The sequence below is a fragment of the Neovison vison genome, chromosome 13 (assembly GCF_020171115.1).
Source record: "Neovison vison isolate M4711 chromosome 13, ASM_NN_V1, whole genome shotgun sequence".
Lineage (NCBI taxonomy): Eukaryota > Metazoa > Chordata > Mammalia > Carnivora > Mustelidae > Neogale > Neogale vison.
The window spans coordinates 5,973,147-5,998,976 of NC_058103.1; the positions used below are offsets into that span (position 1 = coordinate 5,973,147).

The following is a 25,830-nucleotide window of genomic DNA, read 5'->3' on the forward strand; positions in this document are numbered from 1 at the left end:
CCCGCCTCCCGTGTCTAAGTTCCGTTAGCATGTTCGGTTGCTCCCGAATTCCCTCTTGCCCCGGGGGGCGGGACCGACAGGATGGACCCCTTGACTGGCTCCTCCTCCGGCCCGCGGCGACCGCAGACTCGCGGGGAGGGGCCTGAGAGAGACTGGCGACACTTTCCTCTTTGGAGAGCTCTATTTTCTCCTGATTGGCTGACGGGCGCCCCCATGCGTCGGCGCCGCGGGCCAATGGGCAGCGGCGGCGGCGGCCCGGGGGCGGGGCCCGGGGGCGGGCGGAGTCGGGTTGGGCCGCGGCGGCGGGGCCGTCTCAGGCCGCCGTCCCGCCCCTCCCGTCCGGCCGCCGCCGCCGCCGCCTGGGGCTTGGTTGAGGCGGACGGTGGGTCCGGGCCCGAGTGTGGCGCCGCCGCCGCTGCGCGAAGGGGGCAACCGGACAGGTGAGTGCCGGCGGCGGCCCCTCGGCGCGCGCGGCCCGCGGGCAGACTCGCGCGGTGAGGCCGCCCCTCGTCCCGGCCCGCGCCCCTCGGCCAGGGTCTTGCGCGCGCCCCGCCGGCCGCCCGGCCCGAGGTGCGAGGTGCGGGGGGCGGTGTGCGCTCCGGGGGCCGGGCGGGAGGGCTGGGTGTGGGGGCCCGGCGGGTCGGGGGCGCCGCTCGGCCTCTGGTCCCCGGCTCTGCCGGCGCGGGGGGAGCGCTGGCCCCGGCCCCGGGGCCCCTCGGGGCGCCCGGCCCGGAGGCGGCGGCAGGTGCAGGGAGCGGCGGCCGCTGGACGCCCGCCGGGTGGGGCCCGGGCCGCTCTGGCTGGCGCTGGGCGGCCGGGCCGCCGGGCGGCGGGGCGGCGGGGCGGCGGGGCGGCGGGGCTGTGCGTGCGGCCGGCCCGCCTCGCGCTCCCTTCCTTCCTCCCTTCCTTCCCTCGCCGCGGTCGCCCGCGTGAAGGCTGTGGCTTCTGTGCTCAGCTCCCCAGACCTCAGGTGCGCGCCGGGGCGCCGGGGACCAGTCCCTGCTTCTCTCCCTCACTTCCCAGTTATAAAAACAGGCGTTGAAAATAGGTCATCTTTCTTCCCACGCGCCCTGGCCGTGGTCCACACGCTCGGCGCCCTACTAGGGAGAAGAATTCGGGGCTTTGGAGTTTGTCATTCTGGCCGTAAACTCTTCCTCCTCGCGGCTCCGGCGCTGCAACTCTGCCTTTGCCCCGCTTGTCCTCGGGGGACGCGAGCCGCAGGGCAGCAGGGCCACTCGCTGCGCGGCCTCGCCCCCGCCGCGCGCCGACACGTGTGGGATCGCTTGCAGGGTATTGCTTTGCTTTTCCAAAGGAAGAAGGGGGTGTTTCAAAAGCAAACGTACGTGCGAAGTGTGTTGACAGATTGCTTGTGCTTTGTAAAACCCTCCGAAGAGTTAAACGTTGAGCGATGAACCTGCTCGTGGCTTGATCACGGTGCACGATTATACAGCTGTGCGCGTGTCACAACGTGTAGGCGTGGACACCGAAAAGTGAGTTTTACCTTTTCCTTTCCTATTTTTCTTCTCAGTGGCCCCACTGGTATTTCAAAATTGGAATAACCAGTAATAATCTTGGGGAGGTTTTTCTTATTATTTTAGGTGAATGCGTTTAACTCAAGAATACAGCAAAATAAAAGCAGCTTTCCCCTGTTAGAGTTTGCAGGACTTTTGCTTGAACCATGATGTATTATGTCTATACGGGCTACCGTGTATGCAGTCCCGCCTTACCAAATTAGTCCCAGGGACTGCTGTGATTGATATTCTGGTCAAGTTCCAACAATTTAAGGAGGAGGTTTTTCGCTGGCGGGAGAAAGTAGTTTGCAAAGCCAAGTTCTCAAACAGCTACAGAACCTCTTCATTGGAATTCCAAACAACCTCAGTTTTTAGCCTTCTGCTACCCCTTCCTGCCTGCCCTCCTTTCTCTCCGTGGAATTGGAAGTTAATGTCTGAAGTGCAACTCTAGCCCAAGAGGGTAAAAGGGTTGCTGCTTCTCATCTCTTCAGTTTGCTGACATCTCCTGGTGCTTTTGCTCCTGGTGGGGGAATGATGTTGGCTTTGAAGACTGAAACATTTATGCTATGGAAATGAAAGTTTCTGTTCAGTTCTGTCAATGAGTGCAGTAAGATCCTCAATAAGAAAGTAACATTTACTGAACTTCTCTTCCATGTGGTGAACATTAGGCCATGTTTTAAGTAGTTAAATCTTTGCTTTAGAAGCTCCTGGAAAGTGAGGGAAATGTAAAGGTTGTACTCAGACATCTTCCCGTTCTAAAGTTCAACCCCTGGAAAACTTTTGGTTATGAGCACTCTCAACGGCCTCCTCAAAACTTGATGCTTTCCTATCTAGAAGAGCGTGACAGATGACAGCTAGAGGAAAGCGTCAGCATCAGCACAACAGAGGCCTGCTGGTACTGGAAATGTTTAGCGGGCAGTGACTGAATTCAGCGAAACCAGGTATGCAGTTTGTACCATGTGGAATTTTAGCAGAAATAGTAAAAATCTTACTAGCAGAGGGTTATTCTGGATTCTTTTTACTAGATGTCCATTTACTTTGAGGTTTTCCAGTTTCTTAAAATGTTTGAATTACATGGTCTCCTTTTTTTCTTATCTTTAATCTGAAGTAGCTTTTAGAAATGTAACTAATCATAGTGTATCTTTTTTTGTGTGTGTAGTTTGAGGACTGTCTTCGACTGGGAGGTTTTTTCTTTAGAAACTGGTTTTCTTGTCTCTGGCCGCTGTGCGTGGAGCTTCTGTAGGGACGAAGAGTTTCAAGTGTGTCTCCTCTTCCTTGTACCCAAGTCCTGGGAATAAAGCCATGATTTTGTTCCCCTATTAGAGGAGCAGAAGTCATTTATTACTATGGCATTAAACATTTTTAACAAGACAGCGAATACATCTTTGTTCTTACGTCACCCTGGAAGTTGCTTGTGGCCAGTTATTTTCGCAGTTTGCTAACACTGTATTTGGGCCAGTTATTTTACCATTGAAGAGTGTTTTGATTTGCTCTGCAACCTCTTTCTCTTGCTACAGTCGTGGATGCATTTATCTTGGACATCAGTTCATTCTGAGTTCTGTTTAACCAGTTAAGAGTAATGAACTAAGGGTTCCTTGCTTTCACATGTTTCTAGGTTTCATTCTTGCTGTGGTTATAGGTGTACCTTACTTGGCAGAAGTGTCTTCTGTACATTGGCATGCCTGACATCTTGTATTCCTATTCCTAAAATTGGGGATGATAAATGTTTTGATGTGAAAATAGAATTAATTTGCTTCGTGTTTATTAAGGTAAAAATGATTTTTTCACTAAATATTAATACATACATAATCTTTCTACTATAATGGAATTGAGCTTTTTTTTTTTTTTTTTTTTTTTTAGTCACTTACTAGTATTATGTAAAGAAAGCTTAGTTAGCGGAACTGGCAAGATTAGAAGTCCTACTTTTGTTGTTAAATTTATCCAGTAACTCAAGCCAGAGATTAGCTGTCTCAACTGTATTTCCATTTGGGGGTTTCCTCTAGGTTTTAGAAATAAACAGCTTTAAAACAAGAGGTACAAACATAAGTATTGACAATTTGCTACTAAAATATATTTGAATGGAAGAAATAATTTCAAATGATTATAAATTCAAATACCAAAGTTAAGACCTTGAAATTCTTTCTTATTTTAGTACTTTCTAAATAGAAGTTAATTAATAATCAGGATAAGTCCCAAGTGGAAGACAAATCCAACCCTGAAGTTAAGATTTTGAAAGGCATCTGAGTGATAACTGATTACCAAGCCAGGTAAGACCCTAACCTGTTACTTGTCTAGCTTCAGTGATGGGGATGTGGAGGGTGGGCAGGGAAAAGGGACAAAGTGGAACAAGTGTTCTCATTCTTTTTCAGAAGGGACTAAGGAGTTGTCCAGAGAATGTAATCAGGTGTCCACACAGAACTCTTAATAAATACGCAGTGTTTTAGGCTTATTACCTATCTACGATCCTGACTTTCACTTTTCACTGTTTTTTTTTTTTTTAAAGATTTTTACTTATTTGTTTGACAGAGAGAGACACAGTGAGAGAGGGAACACAAGCAAGGGGAGGGGGAGGGGAAGAGGGAGAGAGAGAGGGAGAGGGAGAAGCAGACTTCCCTCCAAGCAGGGAGCCTGATGTGGGGCTCGATCCCAGGACCCTGGGATCATGATCTGAGCCAAAGGCAGAGACTTTAACCCACTGAGCCACTCAGGCGCCCCCACTTTTAACTTTTTTAAGGATATATTTTGTTAGACCATAGCAAGGTCTAAAAAAACTGTATGACAAAGTGGTTTAAAGGTTTCAGTCTCAGAAAATAGGCTTGACTCTTCAATGTCAATACTTTTCCAGTGAGTACAGTTAAAAGAAAGTAAGGATTAGTGTTGCAAAATAATCATTAAAGTTTCTTCTGCCATACTTACTAATGATTAACAAAGTTTTCCATTTATGGATTCTAATGACTTAGCATTGCTACATGTCATAGTCACCTAAGAGGTTACTGCAGTTTCTTTTTTAATACTTTATTTATTTATTTGACAGAGATCACAAGTAGGCAGAGAGAGAGGAGGAAGCAGGTTCCCCCACTGAGCAGAGAGCCCGATGTGGGGCTCGATCCCAAAACCTTGGGATCATGACCTGAGCTGAAGGCAGAGACTTTAACCCACTGTCACCCAGGTGCCCCTACTGCGGTTTCTTGATCGACGACAAGAGTGGAGCATTGCAAATCTTAACGTGGGCTATGTGGTCTTGGGCAGAAGTTTATTTGGAAGTTTTGCTCATAGTTTCACATTTAAGCCGAGGCCACTCCTGTTTATTTGGACAAGGCCAGCAAGATGGCTCTATACTTTTCAAAGGCCAAGGAGATAAAACCTTTGTGAAGCATGTTTTACAGCTGTAAAGGGAATACTGTTACGTTGAACTTCAGAGCCTTCACAAGTGGGTTGATTTTGAGCTGAATCCATGAAACACTATTGAATATTAGTAAAGTTTGCCATCAAGGTGTGCTGGTAAGGCTCTATCACCAACTGAGTCTTCATTTTGCATAGAATTTATTAACTTCTCTAAACTTCAGCTTGCTCATCTGCAAAGTGGGTATGACATCTATCTGTTGTGTAGAACGCTTACCTTGAGTCCTGTTGTGGTAAGTGCCTGACTGATGCAGTTATGGTGAAGAAGATCAAGTTGGGTCCTGCCGTAGGACTCTGTGTGGCAGGACGATGGCTTCAGTAGCCTGGAAACAAACAATGTAATAGCATGAAAAATTGCATTTGGGTTCAGACACTGGTTTGATATAGCATGTCTGTCTTGCTGAAGATAGCTTAAGTGACAAAGGTCTTAGTTGATTACCGTCTTACCCTAAAGGCTGTAGGACCATGTGTGTGTCACTCATCTGTGCATTTCAGATCAGATGCTTGAGAAGTGTGCCCTGAAATGACGCACTCCTTTGTTTACCTGACTCGTGGGAAAGCTAGGGCAGTCTCCGAGTATTGTCCCCTTGATAATATCCCTTGATTATCCCTTACCCCTGCGAGGAAGATCCCCTTGGTTTGAGCTCCGGGAGGGTTTCCCGTGGAGCTGTGTCCCTCTCAGAGTTCATCCGAAGGGTTTTGTTGCCTTGGGAAAAAGCTGTTCACCACAGTGGTTTTGTCCACTTTTGAGAAAGGATATGCTAGGCCTGGAGAAGAGAAGACTTTGTTGGGGGGACAGAGCTGTCTTCTGAAATTGGAAGTTCTTTTGAGAGGCGGAATTAGGAGGTGTCAGGATGATGAACCTTCCGACCGTGTGCCGGAGCAGCTCGCCATGTGGAGGTGCACCAGCGGCAGCTCGCAGCTCGCAGTCAGCGGCGCCACGTGTGGGGGAGCAGGGGGCGCTGCCAGGGCCGCTCAGCAGCAGCAGGCCTCAGGGGGTGCACTTCCTGTCCGTGACATTGCTCCTCCCTGCCTCTCCCGGGGACTTTCAGACTGGAGTTTGCTAGTGGAGAGCAGGGCGCTCTGACACCTGTCATTGCTTCCTGCCTTAGGTGTTGTTATTTTAAACATGTGCGAGCTGAGGGTTAACACAGCTTACCCCGAAAGTCTCTTCCAAACCTGGTATTCCACAGTCTTAGGATCTCGAATCCTTATGGGAGGAATGTGGGTGGTTTGAAGGTAATTTCTTGACAGATTACAGCTGTTTCTTCCCTTAACATTTTTCTTTTTTATTTTTCAAAGAGATAATAGGAAATGATTATTCATGATAGCAAATGATTCTTTGCTTTATGAGAGGTTTTCTTTTTTCAACTTCCTTTAAACAGGAGCCTTATTTTAAGTGTATTTACAATTTAATTGAACAGCAGTTTAAACTGAAACTATTATGTATTGAAAAGTCAATCAGAAATGGCTTAAGCGCTTCTAAAATTACCATGTAAATTAGTGGAAAATTAGCAAAAAACCCTATAGAAAGCAAGAAACATCTGTATTTTGTTAAATCTCAAACTTGTATGTATCTATCTATCCTTATTCGTCTATCTACCTATTCATATGACAGCCCAAATTGTTCTGTATAGAGATGGAAATGTTACTTACAGGCAACTTACAGCTTTATTCATCCCCCTTCTTAAGTAGCTACTGACTTGAAATTAATTCCACCTTCTTGCCTGCCTGCTTGCCCTGACTTCTTGGTACTTTTGAGTTGTGGCACATCAGCACCTCCTTTGATAGGGACTGGGATGAAGGATGCTAGGTATCTACTTAAAGTGGTGAAGTTAGTATGGCTTGAGCCCACTGTTAGGCTCTGCTACCGTGTAGAGAGTACATGTTTCTCCGCATGCTAGTTCCAGTTAACATGGCCGCAGGCAGCACAGGTCTGTGGATGCCTTGTCAGTTTCTGTAGGACAGAAAACACTGCAAAAATACTTTTCAGTTTAAGAGTGCTTTCGTTTTCCTAAGCCATCATCCTGTAATTGGTATATTTAATTCACAGTGTAGTGATCTTATTCTAATGGCCTGCCAGATATTTTAGTGAGATTCTTTTCTTCCTGCACAAAAATTAGGCAGGCTCTCACACTCCCTTCAAGTACTTTTATAGCTGGGTGCCTGAGGTAGGAGGAGGAAGCCATAGGACAGTTCTCTACTTTAGTTAATACAACTGTAAAGTAGGGTAGTTTCAGGATACATTGAAAAACAGATGCTGGGTTAGAGCTAAAATTTTTTGGTTAAATTGCCAAATAAGTATAATCAAAAATGTTTATTCTATTTGTATCTAGTTGAAAGCAACTTAAGAAAAATACTAATTTTTATACTTCTCATTTAGAATAAAAAAAAAAAAAACACTACCCAGCTGAATCGTATCTCCCTGTGTTCAGTGTATGTGAGCTAGACTTTCTAACGATGGGTAAAGTAGCTCCCTCTCTCACTGCCCCTCACCCATTAGCCCAGTTTCCTGAATGTGCTTTATCTTATTCCTCTGACTTTTTATTTCACTGTACAGATTATGCAAAGAATCACTTGCTTGGTCAGAAGTGGCTGTTGATTATAGATGCCAGTTTGTATTAGCCAGTAATTTAAATAATTGAATATTCTACAGTTGTACTTATTTTATGGTTTCTAATGTATTTAATCTACTAAAGGGAGAGATTGTTGGTGGGCTTCCTATATAGTTTATAGTGTCTTCAGGAGCCACATTTTGAGATTCTATAGATTTTTAAAATATCTTGATGATGAAGAAATGTAGATCTGTGTGAAACTCCTGGCTTCCTGTTTATTTTCATAGATTCCCTTCCTTTGAACTTCAACTGTAGAGTCCGTGTGTCTAGCAGTCCTGTATTGCTTTTTGCTTAGTTTCTTTTGTCTTATGTATTGATTAAGTTCTTTTTTTACTGTACAGTTTGGTTTGTCTCCAGGTAATTCCATAAGGATTTATAAATGGTACCTAATTTCAGTCTAAACTTTGGGGAGAAAACCTTTCAATTAGTGTTGTACCTTCTGGGTAATATCTGGAATATAACTTGAGTGTGTGTGTGTCTGTGTATACATGTATGTACACATACTTGATTTAGATGTCTTTATGCTTACATAAATATTTGAAATAAAAATTCAAGGTAAATATTTGCTCTTCATAGGAACTTGATGAATTTCTAATAGGACATTTTTTTTCTAGTGGGGGTATAAAGGAAGCTCAGGCTACTGGTTTGTTCATTTGTTGAAACTTGGAATCTAGCCCCAGATCAGCTAAAATCACAATGAAAATTATTCATTGTATGTAACACGTTTTTGAATCATAAATGAAAAGGGCAGGTAGTTACTTCTAATCCATAATGTGGAGGAAATGTTCATTAGCTAAAAAAGGTAGAAGGCGGTTGACTTTAGGACACCACTCAGACTGGATTCTGACACCTTTTCACACTGCGTCTTAAAGTTTAGTCATTCTTCTTTAACTGTACTTTTTCCCTTGCCCCTCTCGGTTCAGCTCCTTCTCTTAGGTCTTTGAGGAATTACCCGTGCTGTGAGTCTCGGTTCCCCACCTCATCATCCTTGAAGCCTGCAGGCCTGGCCTGCCTTCATTTTGTGTTCTCCAGCGGCTGGCGTAGACCTAGGCACACAGATGCAGGAGGGCTTGGGTGAGGGAGAGCAGGGGTCTGTATTTAGAGCCTGCCTGGGTGCTGGGAGTGATACAGCGTTTCAGGTTTGAAGCTGTGGATGGTGGTTTGGTGGTTGTGGACTCTTAGCCAAGTCACAGCCATGTTGAAGCCCCCCAGCATGTTCGTGAGCAGTGCTGGCCTCTGCCAGCTGTGGCCGCGAATGTATCTGGCCACATGGAGCACCCTGGTCACGAAGGCCCACAGAGTTTCAAGCTGTGTTTGGGCCATAACTCTTTTTTTTTTTTTTTTTTTTTTAAATCCTATTGGAAGTGGACTGGTTCCTGCTTTGTTGCTTTCTAAGAGACTAAAGACACTTAAAAAATTTGTGTTTGTGTTTATCAGAAATTTTCTGTTATGAGAATATCTGAAAACTTCTAATGATAAACTGTGGGACTTCCAAACGAAACTATCTTTTAATTTTAAGGGTAAATTCTGTATATTTCATGTATATATAAAAATTTACATTGTTACTTTTAAGAGTCCTCTTAGTTCTTTAGCAGAAGTAGGTAAATATTTAGGAAATGTTGCATTTTGACTACTGTTTTATCTTTTTTTTTTTTTTTAGGATTTTATTTATTTACTTGTCAGAGAGAGAGAGACAGCACGAGCAAGCACAGGCAGACAGAGCGGCAGGCAGAGGCAGAGGGAGAAGCAGGCTTCCTGCCAAGCTAGGAGCCCGATGTGGGACTCGATCCCAGGACACTGGGATCATGACCTGAGCCGAAGGCAGCTGCTTAACCCACTGAGCCACCCAGGCGTCCCTTGACTACTGTTTTATTCACAGATGGAAGAACATAGGGAAGTGGTTCTTTGACACAAAATGTTACTGCTGTGATGGGAGGTAAACCTCATCCACAAGTAGTAACACTGATATATCCAAATACGATATCCTGAGATTTTATATCATTCAACAAGTATTTGACTTCATATGTGTCCATGGCACTATGCTAGACGCTGTAGGTAATTTAGAGATGGAAGCTTTGGTTTTCTTACTGCCATGAGACAGCGGGCAAAATAGGCACATCAGTAATGTAGATGCGGTGGGCAAGCCCCTAGAGGCTGCGGAGCTGGGCTCCTGCAGTGCAGGGAGGGCGGCCATAGGCATGGTGGGGTTTTGGCGGAGACTCGGACACATGGTGTTCACCCTGCGGGAAAGGCATGCGGGCCTCAGTGATGGAGGAAAGAGTGAGGGTCAGGGAATGACCGCCAGGCCAGGGGCTGAGGGAGGGCAGTGTGTAGGGGAGCTGGTGGACTGTGACAGATGTTGGCGTGGGGCAGATGGTGGTAGCGATGGTCTGTGGGATGAAAGGAAGTAAGTATGTATATTTCCAGGTATACTTTAGTTAGTGGTATCTTGCGGAAACTAGAATTGGTGCCAAACCATATCTAATCTAGAGGTAAATGCGTGTCACAGACATGGATGATGGCTGAGCAAGTTCAGAAGATTGGCTGCCGGGCTGTAGAGCCGGGCACAGAGAGCCCCTCCCTTTGGAATCCTGTGTTCCCTCCAACTAAAGGCTGGGTGATAAGCCCGTGACTCCTTCTGATTCAGTGCACAGGGGCCCGAGCATGGTGGGGACTCCCAGGCAGAGCGAGTTCAGGGCAGCTGGGGAGCTTTCTGGGAGGGGGTCAGTGCAAACCCGGTTTCTGGAAGGACAGATTGAGACCTGGCCTGGACCTAAGATTCTGTACCCTCAGAAAGTACATTCACTAGGGACAAGGACAGACAACTGCCTCACCTTAATTAAGGTGAAGGGAGTTAACGTCTATATGTAAGTTTTTTATTGCCTTTCCCAAGCAAGCCGCTTTCTCTCCAGTAGGGTCTATATCCCTGTGGGAGGGAAACAGTCCAAAGAGAATTGCAAAAGACTGAATCTCAAGGTAAACCAAGAATTTAGCGGGGCGCCTGGGTGGCTCAGTGGATTAGGCCGCTGCCTTCGGCTCGGGTCATGGTCTCGGTGTCCTGGGATCGAGCCCCGCGTCGGGCTCTCTGCTCAGTGGGGAGCCTGCTTCCCCCTCTCTCTCTGCCTGACTTTCTGCCTACTTGTGATCTTTCTCTCTCTCTCTCTGTCAAATAAATAAATAAATTAATTAAAAAAAAAAAAAAAGAATTTAGCATCTGCTAATCACCTTGAACTTGGCTTGTTCTTACTGACTTGCATCGGTTCCGTCTATGAAATGAATAGAGGAGCCTAGAATTTCCTCACGGACATTGGGGATGTTTTGGCTGCGTCTTTAAGTTTGTAAAACTTTTTGTCAGGAGGAGACAGAGGGGGTGGTGGAGGATAACTTCTTTCCAGTAAATGGGGGGAGCGAGCAGATCCGGGAGTATGCCGTGTAAAGGGGTGATGGGTAGGGGCACCTGGATGACTCAGTGGGTTAAGCCTCTGCTTTCGTCTCAGGTCATGATCTCAGGGTCCTGGGATCAGGCCCCAAATTGGGCTCTCTGCTCAGCAGGGAGCCTGCTTCCCCCTCCCCTCTGGCTGCCTCTCTGCCTACTTGTGATCTCTGTCTGTCAAATAAATAAATTTTTAAAAATAGGGGGTGATGGGTTGAGTGAAGGCAGGCGGGTAAAATGGGGAGGGGCGTGAAGGACCTCGAGGGCTGTGCTGGGGAGGTGGGACCACCCTGTGAGCTGTGCAGAGACCTTGTGTTGAGCAAAAGAAGCCTGCATGTTCATGATGGGTAGTTCAGGAACAGACCAAACTAAGTGATGGCACTCGGGTCAGCACAACGGAGCCTTGTTGGGGATGGCTGTGACTGGGAAGGAGCGTGGGAGGCTCCGTGAGGGCTGGCACCTTACTGAAGGTGCTGCCCCAGCACTTAGCCGGCAGCGCATGTTATACCGCCATGTATAAAGGCTGACTGCCCATGTGGTGGGGAAGGAGAGTGGAGGTGGATGGAAGGAGCTGGAGGTGACGGTCTTAACTGGGTGCGGCTTCGCAGACCGTTTCTATGAACGGAGCACCCCCCAAGCCCCCTCCCCCGCCTTTGAAGGTTATGCTCCATGTACTTGCTCTCCCTGGGGCTACTTGACGGTTGTGTTTGGAAATTTGGCCTGCGTTGTATCTCTGTGCCTATTACTCATTTCTAAAAGCCAGCAGTTTTCTGGCTTAAGGAAAAGAAATTTTGAGAACAGTTGAATTTTAAGCATTCAACAGTATAGAGTATCGCTCTGCTGCCAAAGTTATCTGTTGTGTGTTCAAACCACTGTGACCAGATCTTTAATGGTCTCTCACCTGCGATGGGTCTTAGACATGAGCTAGAAGCTTGGGTAGGAGCTTCGGCAATCCAGATTCTGACCTAAGAGCTGCCCAAAGGAGGGGATGCTTTTCCCCGGGAGCTCATGAGCCCTGTGCTGAGAGCCTGCTGTGTGCTGGGTTCTGGGCTGGCAGTTGGGGAAACAAATAGAAATAGGACAGGGTGCCTCAAGGAGCCTTTTATCCAGGAGGAAAGCCAGTGTGTGAGCAAGTCTTGCAGTGCAGTGAGATCCAGTGGTGGTAGTGGTGGTACAGAGCGGGGAATAGTACAGCTAGGAGGACCAGGAAGAGGTGAAACCCAGGCTAGGCCTTTAGAGAAAGCCGGTTACTGAACAAGTGACTCAAGTATTGTTGGTAAGGGGTGGGGTGGGGGAGATAGAGGGACAGGGTGAGGAGGCAGGAGAGGACACTTGTCTGAGGGACTAGGTGCCGTTGTTTGTGGTGGAGCCTGAAGGGCTGGCGCAGACGTGGGTGGGAGGGATGGGCTTGGCCACAGAGACCTGTAACAGGCTAGTGTTACAGTGTAAGCAAGACACGAATTCAGGAGGCAGGCAGGAGCAGGTGCCGGGCAGTTGGCTACATCCAGGGGGTGGGCCCTTGGCAGGGTGTCGTTGAGTGTCACGTCTGAAGAACTTTTAGCCTCTCTGCCCCCTGCAGTGTGCTGTGCTTTTGCTCTGCATTTAAACAGAGACAGTGGGGCAGTGGCCAGACTTTAGTCATGCAGATCTGAGTTCCAGTTCTAGCTTCATTTCTTACCTGATGTGTGTGTGACATTGGACAAAGCTGAAGGACTTCGCCTTTCTGAGAATGCCATCCAGAAGATGAGGATGTGATCTGGGGCACCTGGGTGGTTTAGTCACTTCAGCATCCGACTCTTGGTTTGACTCAAGTCATGATCTCAGGGTGGTGGGACCAACGCCACATCAGGCTCTGCACGTAGGGTGGAGTCGGCTTGGGGATTCTGTCCCTCTGCCTCTCCCTCTCTGTCTCTCATATAAATAAATCTTAAAAAAGATGAGGCTATGATCTACTGATAGAGGCCTGAGAAGATCCAATGAGATGTGTCTTAGCCCAGCACGCGGCAGATTGTAAGCACCACATGCATATAGGGTCATGGGTGCTGCTGTCATGAATGACCGTTATCTCGGGACAGGTGTCTACGTGCTGGGAGTGACAGCAGGCCGGGAATCCGAGCACGAAGACCGGGGGAAGGTAGGGGACTGCGGCAGAGGGAAGAAGCCTGTTTGCTAGTGGGTCCCCACGCTGTGGGGGCCAGTGTAGGCTGATGGCTGTCTCGGGCTCACTTTCCCCAGGCCTGCTAGGGGAAGGCGAGGGTCCGGGAGTCCTCATCAAAGTGATGTTTTCACATTGTTTGGAGCCTGATACGCAAAAGTGTTGCAGGCAGGGCTGGAGGGCGAGGCCAAAGCCATCACTGGTGGTGGCTGGTTTCTGTGGTTTTTCCTGCAGAGCTGTATTTGGACGTGTGATTAAAGGCCTTTCGAAGGGGGGATCTGGGGACGGGTAACATAGAGGAAGGGGATTAAAAGGCACAAGCCTCCAGTTATAATAAAATAAGTCACAGAGGTGTAATGTACAGCATAGGGAACATAGTTAATATTGTAACAACTTGGCGCAGTGACGGATGGTGGATAGATTCGTGGTGATGACTTTGCAGTGTATGCAAATGTGGAGTCACTATGTCACACCTGAAGGTAATCTGATGTTGTATGTCAGCTACCCTTCCAAAGAAAGAAAGAAAGAAAAAGAATAGAATTAAAAGAAAAAAAAAATCACCACATTAAGAAAAGTCTTTCTCTCTAGACTTCTGGGTAGTTTTAGTTATTTTGGGGTCAGGTTCCGCGGGTTTCCGCAGAGAGCCTGAGATCGGAGAAGAGCAGAAGCAGCGGCGCCCCGTCAGCCCTGCCTGTGCTCTGGGGAGCTGTGTGCTCCTTCGAGAGGCTAGTCCTTCAGTTCAGAAAAAGCTGCTTACGCTCTTCCTCCTTCTGCCCCCCACCTCCATTTGTTTACTTATTTATTTATTTTCTGCTTTTGATCTCAAAGCAACTAATTCCCTGTGGCAGACGTAGCTATTCTTCCCTGTTCCCTTTGATTTCAGGATGACATGCACTGTGTATCGCTCACTGTTTTAGAAGGCTTATTAGATACATAAAGTTACATGTTCTATTCCACACTTTAGAGATGGAAGAAACCTATCCCGGCCCTTTGAGGTAGGCGGCTTTCTCTAAGTCGGCACAGGGGCTGTGTTTGCATGCCTATGGTTCTGATACAGTGGGACAGTCTGTCTTTTGAAGCTTTTATCCCATCCTTCATCTCCACACTCTAAGAGTCATTTCCTTTTGCAAAAATAAATGGGTCAGAGTGTGCTTTCTGGTTCCCCTTTGAGGTCACGTGTGACTTGTAGGGCTTCATGGAGAGACCTCGCGGTGTTGATTATTAATGAGCGTGTGGACTGCTGCAGTAGCTTCTTGGCTGAGTACCGTCCGTCTTGCTGGGCTCTCAGCCTGGGGCGCTTCTCTCTGGAGGAGGACCCCTCGGGCCAGACTCCTCAGGCAGCACCCGTAGCCCTCCTTTAGGGGGCGGACTCGTAGGGCAAGCTTAGCCCCCACTGCTCACCTTCGGCCTCTTGCCCTTGAGGCAGGCATGGTTCCTCCTGGGGCTCTGTCTGGCCTCCTGCATTCCTGACCTTACCTGGGGATCGCCCTCCCCTTTCTTCCCACATCCCAATCCCTTACTTGCCCCTGGTGGGAGGTGCTGGGAGACCTTGCTCCAGTGTAGGATCTGCCATCACCTTCCCGTGCTTCGCAGGGCCTCGTGCCCTGAGTTTCCCAGCGAGGCTGCCCTGCAGAGGTGCGGTGGCTCTCGGGAGCGGCTCGGAGCTCCCTGTGTCTGCAGCGTTTGTCCCCAGGCCTTGTCCGCCACTTGTGGTACAGCCGCTCTTCACGGGAGATGACTCTTCCAAAGAATCTAGTCTTCTGAAGATTCTGTCTCCTCCTGGGGGTAGGAGATGGAGGTTTTGGCGTCCATATGGCAGTTTGTGGCACATGTGTGTATACAAAACCTTTATCATTTCATGTCATGGGATACACATTTTAGTATACACAGTAGAATCTGTGTAAGCTGACCAAGTTCCAGAGTAAAATTTGCCTGTACTGCAGTTTGTGTAGGTGAAAAGGAATGAACTTTTCTTCCAGATACTACAAATTGATTTTTTTTTCATTTGAGAGTCTCCAAATACTAATATTTAGTACACATTTCTTTTGCTGGAAGGAAACTTCAGACTGTGGCACACACGAGGTAAGATATTAGTCTCTCGAGGCTAAGCCACTGCTGTGCCGCATTTTATTATTTGATTTGATTCTTTGGAGATGTAACGCTTTTTGTCTTTCCTCTCTCTTCTCTACAGTCAGAAAATGGGTAAGAAGAGTCGAGTGAAAACGCAAAAATCAGGCACTGGTGCTACAGCAAGTGTGTCACCGAAGGAAACCTTGAACCTGACTAGTGAGCTGTTGCAGAGTAAGTTCTGCCCAGGGCTTCCTGCCTTCCTGAGGGGCAGTGTGGCTTCACACCTTCATGCCTTCACTTCCTTGGGCTGCGAGGGACAGACTCTGGCGCAGTGAGGAAATGAAACAGGCTTGGGTTCAAATCCCAGCTTGCTGGCCATGCGACCTGGGCAAGCGTCAGAACTTCTCTGACCCTCGGCCTCCTCCTTCTGTAAAGCCGGGGATATTGGTAGTGTGTAGGGATTAATGAGGGTTGGATGAAACACTGAACCACCCAGAACATGGGCTTCTGGGGGCTCCAGGGACCTACTTGACTACCGCGGACAAATCATGCAGCCCCTCTGAGTCTTCGTGTTTACAGCAGAAAACCATCTCGGGAGGGGAGGGCCATGCGAGCTGGGGCACATCAAGGTGCTCCGTGGCTATCAGGCCCCAGGTGCAGACCTTTGGAGCTCTGCCCCCTTGTTCGAATGTCTCCCCTTTAGTTTCAGTGATTCAGTAATAGTTTTCCAGTTTCTTGGTTCAAGGAAACTAAGTATCTATTAAGTGCTTGTACTTGCTTTAGTAAGTTTGTATAAATTGGTAATTTCTTAATTGTGAATTTAAATGGGTGCTGTATAGGTTCCGGACTTAGCTGTGGTCACTCTGCTCACTCCACTGTCTCGTTTTCCTTGCCTCTTCTGTTCACATGAGACAGGTCAAACCCCAAATAGAAATTTAGCTTTCTCTCCCTGCCAGAAGCAGGCAGCAACCAGGTCGGGGTTAGGTCCTTCCTCAGATGCTCCTGTGGACCCCTGTGGCCCTCAGAGCAGTGTGGGCCCCCCGTAGAGCACTGAGGTACTAACTGCTTACCGCCTCTGTCCCGCACGGGACTGCGGGCAGCTTGCAGACAGGCTCTGGCATCTTGTAGTGCAGGGCCGGCTGGTATTTGTTGGTGGAAGAATGACTGGTTAACCTTAATAGGAGTCAGCCCAGCCTTATGACTTGGTGGTGGTAATTACATACCACATGTACTCTTTTCTTCAGAGAACAAAGATGGCCATGGGAAGAAGCCTCTCTCCTTAAACTCATACAGTTGTTTAAAACGGAAAGATCATGTGATAGGCCAGGTGTCCCGGACCCAGCCTTCCAGAACCACCGGCACCATTCTTGAGGGCTGGTCTTTGCTTCTGGCCCTCCAGCAGAGTCTCCGCTTCCTTTTTAGCAGTGCCTGTGCCATCTCTTTTTGCGACTCCCCCAGAGTGCTTAATATAGAGCCTTACACATGGATGTGAAATGTTTGTTGAGTAATTGTCCTTATGTCCAATTTAACTGGTTGCTTTACAGAGCCATTGTTCTAGGATTTAACTAGGAAGAAACGTTGACTTTTAAGATTACCTTTTTTTTTTTTTAATCCATCCAGAAGAGTTTTTAGGGAAATGTTTTGCATTTTTAGCCTTGCTTTTTAGATTTTCCCATGTTCAAGTATATTATGAGGGAAATTTTTCAGAGCAGCAAGAGGAAGGTAGCTGCGGGCCCCGTGTTCACACGTAGGCCCGGGAGTCCCAGCGCAGTAAGGGGCACGTGGATGGCTTTGGAGGGTTTATATGCTTTGAAAAGTATACCTGGTTTATACTTCCCACGTTTATCATCATGGCTGTGATATCTTTGTCCTTTAAAAGGAAATCAGCAGCAGTAACAAAACCCCAGCCCTCTCTGTGCTGCAGGCTAGCTGGTGAAGTTGAAAGCAAGCAGTGTTTGAGTGCCGTGGCTTTTGTGTTACAGAATGCAGTAGTCCCGCACCTGGCCCAGGGAAGGAATGGGAAGAGTATGTGCAGATCCGGTCTCTAGTCGAGAAAATACGAAAAAAACAAAAAGGTACGTTTTCTTGAAAAATTATTTTAGTAGAATCATGTAAAGACTTGGCACAAGTCAGAAATGTTTTGAGGTTAGTGAAGGCCTCGCTGTCATTCTTGCCTGTGGAAGATCACAGTAGAAGGTCACAGCGGAAGGGGCTCGGAGTTTGGGAGGGATGGACTAGGAAGCTGTCCCAGGATCTCTCCCATTTCTGAGGTGCTGCTTCCTGCATTGGAAAGGGTAAAAATGTTGAGCCATAGGGGGAAAGTGTTTGTATTTAGGGACTAAAGTGACAACTTTTGGGGCACCTGGGTGGCTTAGTTGGTTAAGTGCCTTCCTTCAGCTCAGGTCATGATCTCGGGGTCCTGGGATCGAGCTGCACATTGGGTGTCCTGCTCAGCGGGGAGCCTGCTTGTCTCTCTCCCTCAGTCCTCCCGTCGCTCTTTCTGTCTCTCAAATAAAAAATCTTTAAATAAATAAAATGACACAACTTTTATTTATGTTCTATGAAATATATATTTAGATCTGTTTTTTCCACATTGTGTTTCCTTGAGGGTTTGAGGTGAGTACATAATGCCATGAGTGGTCGACACACAGATAAACACTGATAGATTAATGTCTTAGCAGGATTTATGAAGAACTCAAACCTGTCTTGGTTAAATAGGAGATATAGTTCTGTTTTTGAAGCTGTGTTTTTACAGGGTGTATTCAGTAGGCATCTTAATGATTCTCAGCCAGGCCGGCAATGGGGCCAAGTGTCAGCTTGAAAAAGCCTATTCAATATACCTATTGTTTTTGTTCTGTAAAGCACAAAAAATAAAGATTGGTATGCAGGACCACATGGAAGGTGGAAGGAGAAAACATAATAAGTAGCCTGCGTTTAAAAGGGTGAGAAGAACCTTCTTAGGGTTAGGGTTTTTAAATTTTTATTTACTGCTACGAAAGTGAGTCAGAAGAGGGTTTGTTTTTTTATTTGCTCTCTGAGGTTTCGTTGCTCTCCCGTGTACTTCTGTAAACATGCAGTCTTTAGCTTAGATGGTCTTGAACCGCAAATGGTGACAGGTTCCTTTAAAGTGTGATTCTTTGCTCTAAATGGTCGGCTGCCAATCTTGGCTCTCCAGATCTATAGTGTGGCAGTTTTTGAATGTCCTGAGTGTCTGTTGTTAGCAGAGACCGCTAACTACAACTCACCCTGAGGTTAGAGTGTTCCTGAGTTCTCAGCAAAGAGTGACTTCGGTCTCAGCATGTCCCGAACAAAGTCAGCTTTCTGCATATGCAGGGTGGCGCCGCCTGTGCCGGGCCGTCCTGCTGCCCAGACCCAGGTGATGACCGACGGTGGCGTGTTGGCGTGGCCACGGGCGCCTGGGCTGGGCTCCACACCCCGCTCCTCACGTGTGTGAAGTTCCTGTTCCTCTCCTTTTGTTTGTCAGATAAACCTGGTTTTTCTTCTGCATGGCTTTTCATCTCCTTGAATATCACAAACGTACCGAAAAGTCCAAAAAATAACACAACGCCTAAGAATCTTCTACCCAAACTGTGTTAGTCCCACCAGTCAAGTTCTCCCTCCCTCCACCTGCTGGTCTGATCCCTATCCCTCCCTCCATCCTTTGTTCTGTTTTCATTATTTGCTTTTCCTAAAGATTTTATTTATTTATTTGACAGAGATCACAAGTAGGCAGAGAGGCAGGCAGAGAGATAGAGGGAAGCAGGCTCCCCACTGAGCAGGGAGCCCGATGCGGGACTCGATCCCAGGACCCTGAGATCATGACCTGAGCCGAAGGCGGAGGCTTTAACCCACCGAGCCACCCAGGTGCCCCTCATTATTTGGTTTTAGGAAATAAACGTTGCAGATGTAGCTGAAGCCCCATGCTTCTGTCCCAATCCCTTTGTGCTCCTTGGGAGTTTGTCTAAGTGGAGACTATTGTTCTCTTTCATGTATAACCCCACAAAAATGTAGGCTGTCAAGTAGTATTTTTAAAAAATTTGCATAAATGGTATGAGAACACTTGAATTTTTAAAGATTTGTTTATTATTTTAGAGGAGGAGAGTGCTTGCTCGCAAGTGGGGTAGGGGCAGAGGGAGAGGGAGAGACTCTCCAGCAGATTCCCTGCTGACTGCAGAGCCTGAAGCGGGACTCCATCTCACGACCCTGAGATCACGACCTGAGCTGAAACCAAGAGTCAGGCACTTAACTGACCAAGCCACCCAGGAGCCCCAGAGCATTTGAATTTTTAAAAACACAATGTTATATTTTGTTACCTTTGTAGATACGTGTGATCCAACTCATTTAAACTGTTCAACCCTGTTAGGTTGCAGAGCTGACCAGTTCTGTGCTCTCAGAATCAGGCCTGTAGTGTGCCTCCTGTGCATATGTCAGCTACTGATTTCTGATTTCCTGGGAATTTTGTTGAAGCAAAGCTGCCTATGAGACTGGGCATGCCGGCCTTAACAGGGGGTGGGGGGGATGGCTACTGTTACGTGTGAGGTGGTAGAGCCCTCCCCTTTCCACCGTGTCGCCTCACCTAGCCCAGCAGTCAGTAGTCCTGTGTCCTGGGCTCAGCAAATGCTTCTCCACAGCAGACGGGAGTTTAGGATTGTAATTCACTTTTCCTGCCACTAGTTAGGATGTATACTGTGCTTGGTGGGTGACTTACTGTTCTGTTGTTTTGTTTTTTTCTTTCCATGTGATTCTCCTTTTGCCTTGGGGCTATTTAGAAGTGTTCTGTTTAATTTCCAAATATTTGGTAATTTTCAAGATTTTTTTTTTGTTGATTTCTAATTTGATTATGGTGTAATCAGAGAACATTGTATGACTTCAGTCCTTTTCAATTTAAGCAATTTTTAAACAATTTATTTTTTAAGCTTTTCTTTCAAAGATTTTTTTAAAGATTTTTTTTTATTTTTAAAGATTTTATTTATTTATTTGACAGAGAGAGATCACAGGTAGGCAGAGATGCAGGCAGAGAGAGGGAGAAGCAGGCTCCCTGCTGAGCAGAGAGCCCGATGCGGGACTCGATCCCAGGACCCCGAGATCACGACCTGAGCCGAAGGCAGCGGCTTAACCCACTGAGCCACCCAGGCGCCCAAAGATTTTTTTTTTGTAATTAAAGCTTAATTGTCATACAATATTGTATTAGTTCCAGGTGTACGTCCCAGGGAGTCAGTATTGCATACGTTACAGAATGGTCACCCCCATAAGTCTCTACCTGGTGATGAGTTTTGATTTCAAGATTATAGCGTTATCACTATTTTCAGCGTGTGATTTTTAGTTTCTGAGAGCAGAAAGAATGATATGGGTCCTAAACGTAGCTCTTGTTTTCTGACACATGGATTGAAACAGGTCTGTCTGTTACTTTTGATGGAAAAAGAGAAGATTACTTTCCTGACCTAATGAAGTGGGCCTCTGAAAATGGAGCCTCCGTTGAGGGTTTTGAAATGGTCAACTTCAAAGAAGAGGGCTTTGGTTTGAGAGCGACGAGAGATATCAAGGTGAGTTTTGACCGTTTGGTTCGGGGACCCTCGGCATGCTTGGATTGTGCTACGGGGCAGACACAGGTTGTGGAGAGAGGTGTCTGGGCTGGTTCTGACCTCAGAGGCGACAGGCAGCGTGCCATTAACACTCCGCTTCCTGCCGTGGCTTCTCTGGGCTAACCAGGGGCCTGGAAGAGCCTTGCCAGTGTTGTAGGCAGCCCCCTCCGGTGTATCGTCCCTGGGAGCTGTGCTGTTAACCAGTGAGCTAGGGCAAGTCAGCTCATGTTTCAGAGCCTCTGTTAGGAGACCACAGAACATGCCTCAAAGGATTCTGAGGCTTCAAGAGAAGGATGTGGGCTCAGGCAGTTAGGAGGAGGAGCGCACAGGACCTGTGACAGAGGGGATGTGGAGGTGGGGGCATTGGGGTGTAGGCTGGGCAGGGTCCAGGGTGCTTACTGTTTCTGGAGGGGGTAACTGAGTGGTCGGCAGTGCCACCTGCTGACACCGTCCCACCAGAGCGGAAGGGGAAAGGGGAGCAGCGTACGTCTGCTAAGGGACAAATGCTTTTCCTCTGCTCTGGGTCTTTCCTTACAGATGAAGGCAGCAGCAGCACCCTGACGTTCCCAGCCTCTCTCTGCCCCTCAGTCCTGCCTCTCTTAGTGAGGAGGTGTAACCTAATCTGTCTGATGATTTGGGAAGAAGGAACGGGTCTGGGCCTGTTTCTTGGTGGGAGCTGGTTGCCCATATGCATCCACTGTGCTCTCCCCACTCCACGCTTTACAGGGCAGGCCACACGTGGGGAGGCCCGTGGGGCTCCAGTTCTGCCTGTAACTAGGTGGGGGAGTCGGTCTAATTCTGGGATTCAGTAGGTGATATTTTGGGTGACCATCTGTTGTCGTCTTGTGTCTCTCTCAGTGGGTTCAGAACTTGGATGGAGGAAATGAGTGTTATTTATTCGGGCCCCCTCAAACCTTGGCAACGCTTTTGGTCAAGTTGTAGTTAACCTTTCATTGATACGTTGATAAAGCATATACCTGTTTACTAGGTGCCTATTAAATGTCTGGTATGTGAAGAGTACCTTGCTCATTATTTCACCAGCCTTCCAAAAAAACTGCGGTCTCTTCCTTCATGATGTTTATAATCTGTAGTAGGGGAAGAGACACGCATAAACAGAATCCAAATGGTAGACCTTGGCAGAAGGCGAGAGTAACCAGGATGTCGCACATTCTTCTCGTACATCTGAGAAGCGTCATTTCTGCGGATGCCGCCCCAGTTATCTTAGCTGTGGTCTGTCTTCACCATGTGCATGTTTAAGCTTTATTGAGGTCGAAGGGGGAAACTGCATGTTCAGCGGTGACACTGTGACGGGTCGGACGTGTGCACGTGCTTGTGACATCGTCACCACCGTCAAGGCACTGCTCTTGGCATGTAGTAAGCTGTATAGGTACATACACGGCACGTACCAAAGAGAAACCTCTCATATTGCCAGCTGAGCCACCCAGGTGCCCCTGTGGTTAGTTTTTCTCTTGGAAGTAGGATTTTAAACCCTGCTTCTACTTATCTAAGAAATAATATTTTGGGGAAAAACTCAGTAAACCAAAATGTGTCCTAGAGACCTGTGCTTTTGCTGGTAACCGTTGTGCAGAAGACAAGCAGATTGAGGAAGGAATGTTCCTCTGGCTTCAGAAATGCAATAGCAGGAGCAGTTTACGTCGACAGGTTCAGGTTTTTGTAAGAGATAGAGGTTTTGTTTTGTTTTGCTTTTTGAACTTTAAAAAACGCAAGTGCGGCAAAGAATAGTTTTGTGCTTCACTCCAAATGGCTATGTTTACTTCAGATTAAAGTTGAAAGTCCCGTTTTTTTCATCTGTTTTCTCAATATATATGGTTAGTTTTTCTTTCTTTCTTTTTTAAAAAATATTTTATTTATTTATTTGACAGAGAGCACAAGCAGGGGGAGCAGCAGGCAGAGGGAGAGGGAGAAGCAGGCACCCTACTGGCTAAGGAGCCTGATGTGGGGCTTGATCCCAGGACCCTGGGATCATGACCTGCCTAAAGCAGACGCTTAACCAACTGAGCCACCCAGGTGCCCCTATGGTTAGTTTTTCTCTTGGAAGTAGGATTTTAAACCCTGCTTCTACTTATCTAAGTAATCCACAAATACTTATATTTAAAAGTACATTTCGGGGTGCCTGGATGGCTCAGTCAGTTAAGCATCTGCCTTTAGCTCAGGTCGAGATCCCAGGATTCTGGGATTAAGCCCCACATCAGGCTCCCTGCTCAGTGGAGAGCCTGCTTCTTCCTCTCCCTGTGCCCCTCCTCCGTGCTCATGCTCTCTCTCTGTCTTGCTATCTCAAATAAAATCTTAAAAAAAATAAAAGTACATTTGATAGTTAGAAACAGAGTGCTAACGTGCAACCTTAAACAGTATTTCATGTGTGGTTGTGTGATTGGCTTTCTGACTGCAGATGAAGGGGGCTGAAGATTGTGACATGTTTTGATGATTATATGATTTTCTTATTTTTTTTCTCCTAGGCAGAAGAATTATTTTTATGGGTTCCACGAAAATTACTAATGACTGTTGAATCTGCTAAAAATTCAGTGTTGGGTGAGAATAATTTCTGACTGTTCAAGGCAAAGTGCAAATGATAAAAATATGAAATTTTATTTTGTGGTGCTAAGGACCATATTTGGGTGTTTTCTCAAACTAGCGAAATATTCCCCCAAATTCACATTGTTTTGCATGCTTGTATGCGACATAGTAGAAGAATGTCAGAAGAAAGTTGCATGTTACTTTAAATATTACAAAACTTTCCAGTTATTTCTGTAACTTTAATGTATATTTTGAATGAATACTTTTTAAGGCGCTTTCTTAACGCTGTTAACCTCTGGGTTCATTCAGGGCCCTTGTATTCTCAAGACCGGATTCTTCAAGCTATGGGAAATATCACACTGGCCTTTCACCTGTTGTGTGAACGCGCCGACCCGAACTCTTTCTGGCAGCCCTACATTCAGACCCTCCCCAGCGAGTACGACACTCCTCTCTACTTTGAGGAAGATGAAGTCCGAGACCTCCAGTCCACACAAGCTATCCACGACGTCTTCAGCCAATATAAGAACACGGCTCGGCAGTACGCCTACTTCTATAAGGTCATTCAGGTGAGTGGCTGCTTACTGTTCACATGTACACTTAACAGAGTGAGGAAGAAAGAGAAATTGATGGCCTAAATGTTCTGCCTCACATTTTATTACACACGCTTAAACTTTGTGCTTCTTTAAGGTAAAAGGCATTCTGATTCTAGTCCACTGTCTGTTTTGGTACAGAAATATCCCTGAAGTGTGGTTTGAATATATCTGATTTCCGGTGTTAATATAAGCAGCCCTCGTTCCTAAGTTAGGAAAGTCTCCAAGCTTTTCTGAAAAGGAAAGATTACAACAGAACTTGAGAAGCTATAAAATGTGTCTAATACAAAAAGGTGCTCCGTGTATAAATTTTCCAGGGAAATGAAAGGCCCTTTCTGGGTTTTTCATATAAAGGTTGACATGTATTTTACTAAAATATAGTGACAGTTAATTTGCTAACTTAGAATGCCGAGTTCTTTTGTCTTTCAGAGTGTGCTATGTATTAATTTTAATTAGTTCTAAGCGAAAGTGTCATATAAAAACTTCCGTATGGTTGTGCACATTGGCGTTTTACCTGGTTACTCCTTTCTGTGTCTTGGCAGTTCAGCGGGTGTTACTTTCCTCTCCTGTTGAACTGTCATGAGACGAGTCAGAGCAAGTGTCACGGTTCCCTCCCGAGCTGAGACCAGGGAGTGTCTCTGCCCCGACTCTCCCCTTTCTCAGTTGCTCGAGAACTAGCTCCGGGGCTGCTGTATCTGATACATGGCAGTGGGGGTGAGACTAAACTTCCTTGGATGTATAGGGCAGCCCCCAAATGGGGAATTTTCCAACCCAGAATGTTAATATTGCTAAAGTCAAGTAATCTTGCTTTTTGGGTATATATAGTACAGAGGGTCTCAGGTGCCAGCGTGATGCCGAAGATCGCCATCATTCCTGACTGATGGGGGCCTAGGACCTGACTGTACAGACAGAACTCAGGCTTTGTCGTAAGATAAGCCTGAGTTGAAACCTAGATTCCTTATCTCACTTGCTATTGAAATAGAATTTGGATTTACAGTTAACCCTTGAACAGCATGGGTTTAAGCTGTATAGGCTCCCTCATACACGGTCATTTTCAATAAGTACGGTGCAGTGTTGTCAATGTATTTACTCTTAGGATTCTCTTGATAACATTTTCTTTCCTCCCTCTTTACTATGAGAATACAGAATATAGTATGTATGACATACATAAACCAACTGTTTAGTTTATTGGTAGCACTTCTGGTCAACAGTAAGCTATTGGTAGTTAAGTTTCTGGGGAGTCAAAAGTTATATGTATATTAAAAAAAAAAGATTTTGTTTATTTATTTGACAGAAAGAGAGAGAGCACAAGCAGGCAGAGGGAGAGGGAGAAGCAGGCTCCCTGCTGAGCTGGGAGCCCGATGTGGGGTTCGATCCCAGGACCCCGGGATCATGACCTGAGCCCAAGGCAGACGCTTAACCCACTGAGCCACCCACGTGCCCCAATACATAGATTTTTTTACTTGGGTGGGGGTCAGCACCGCATCCCTTGCATTAACTTGGAGGTCAGCTCTTGGTGCTTTACCCCTCTGATTGGTTTCCTCATCTGTAGGATTAAAATATCTGCCCCATTTTTCAGTGTATCTATTGTCAGCCCAACTAGGGCTATTCATCAGAGCACCTAGCGTGGTGCTGGGCCTCGGCGCCTGTGGCCATTAGGAGTGCAGTTTCCTCTGGGAACCATGAAGGATATCTCCATTGAAGCCACCTCCATGGGGGCGACGTGTTCCTTGGAGTGTTGGGCTCCAGAGCTGGCCTGCCAGGGTCCAAACCCCACAGTACCTTGAGAGCTGCACCATTTGCCTGTGTCTCTGTGCTCCTGTTTCCTTATCTGTAAAATGGGATAATACAGCACCACACTCCAGGGCTGCGGAGCAGACCAGATGAGTATGTACGGCCCTTGATGACAGCAGTGTTTGCTGTAGAAATTCTCAGTT

At 46.9% G+C, this 25,830-nt stretch overlaps 1 protein-coding gene across 4 annotated transcripts in view; it reads left to right on the top strand.

Annotated features, from left to right (window-relative positions):
* Positions 1 to 342: 342 nt before the first annotated feature.
* Positions 343 to 25,830, top strand: part of SETD3 (SET domain containing 3, actin histidine methyltransferase) — an 80,055-nt gene continuing 54,567 nt past the window's right edge. The window contains exons 1-7 of one of the 4 annotated variants that reach the window (XM_044232152.1): positions 2,184 to 2,452; positions 3,664 to 3,778; positions 15,308 to 15,417; positions 17,169 to 17,261; positions 20,581 to 20,729; positions 23,246 to 23,318; positions 23,613 to 23,869. In XM_044232152.1, the coding sequence (XP_044088087.1) occupies positions 15,315 to 15,417; positions 17,169 to 17,261; positions 20,581 to 20,729; positions 23,246 to 23,318; positions 23,613 to 23,869 (675 nt within the window). In that variant the 5' untranslated portion in view covers positions 2,184 to 2,452; positions 3,664 to 3,778; positions 15,308 to 15,314. Of the gene's footprint in view, positions 441 to 2,183; positions 2,453 to 3,150; positions 3,281 to 3,663; positions 3,779 to 15,307; positions 15,418 to 17,168; positions 17,262 to 20,580; positions 20,730 to 23,245; positions 23,319 to 23,612; positions 23,870 to 25,830 lie in introns of those variants that run through there. The other 3 variants (XM_044232151.1, XM_044232155.1, XM_044232153.1) reach the window with 3 other exon arrangements.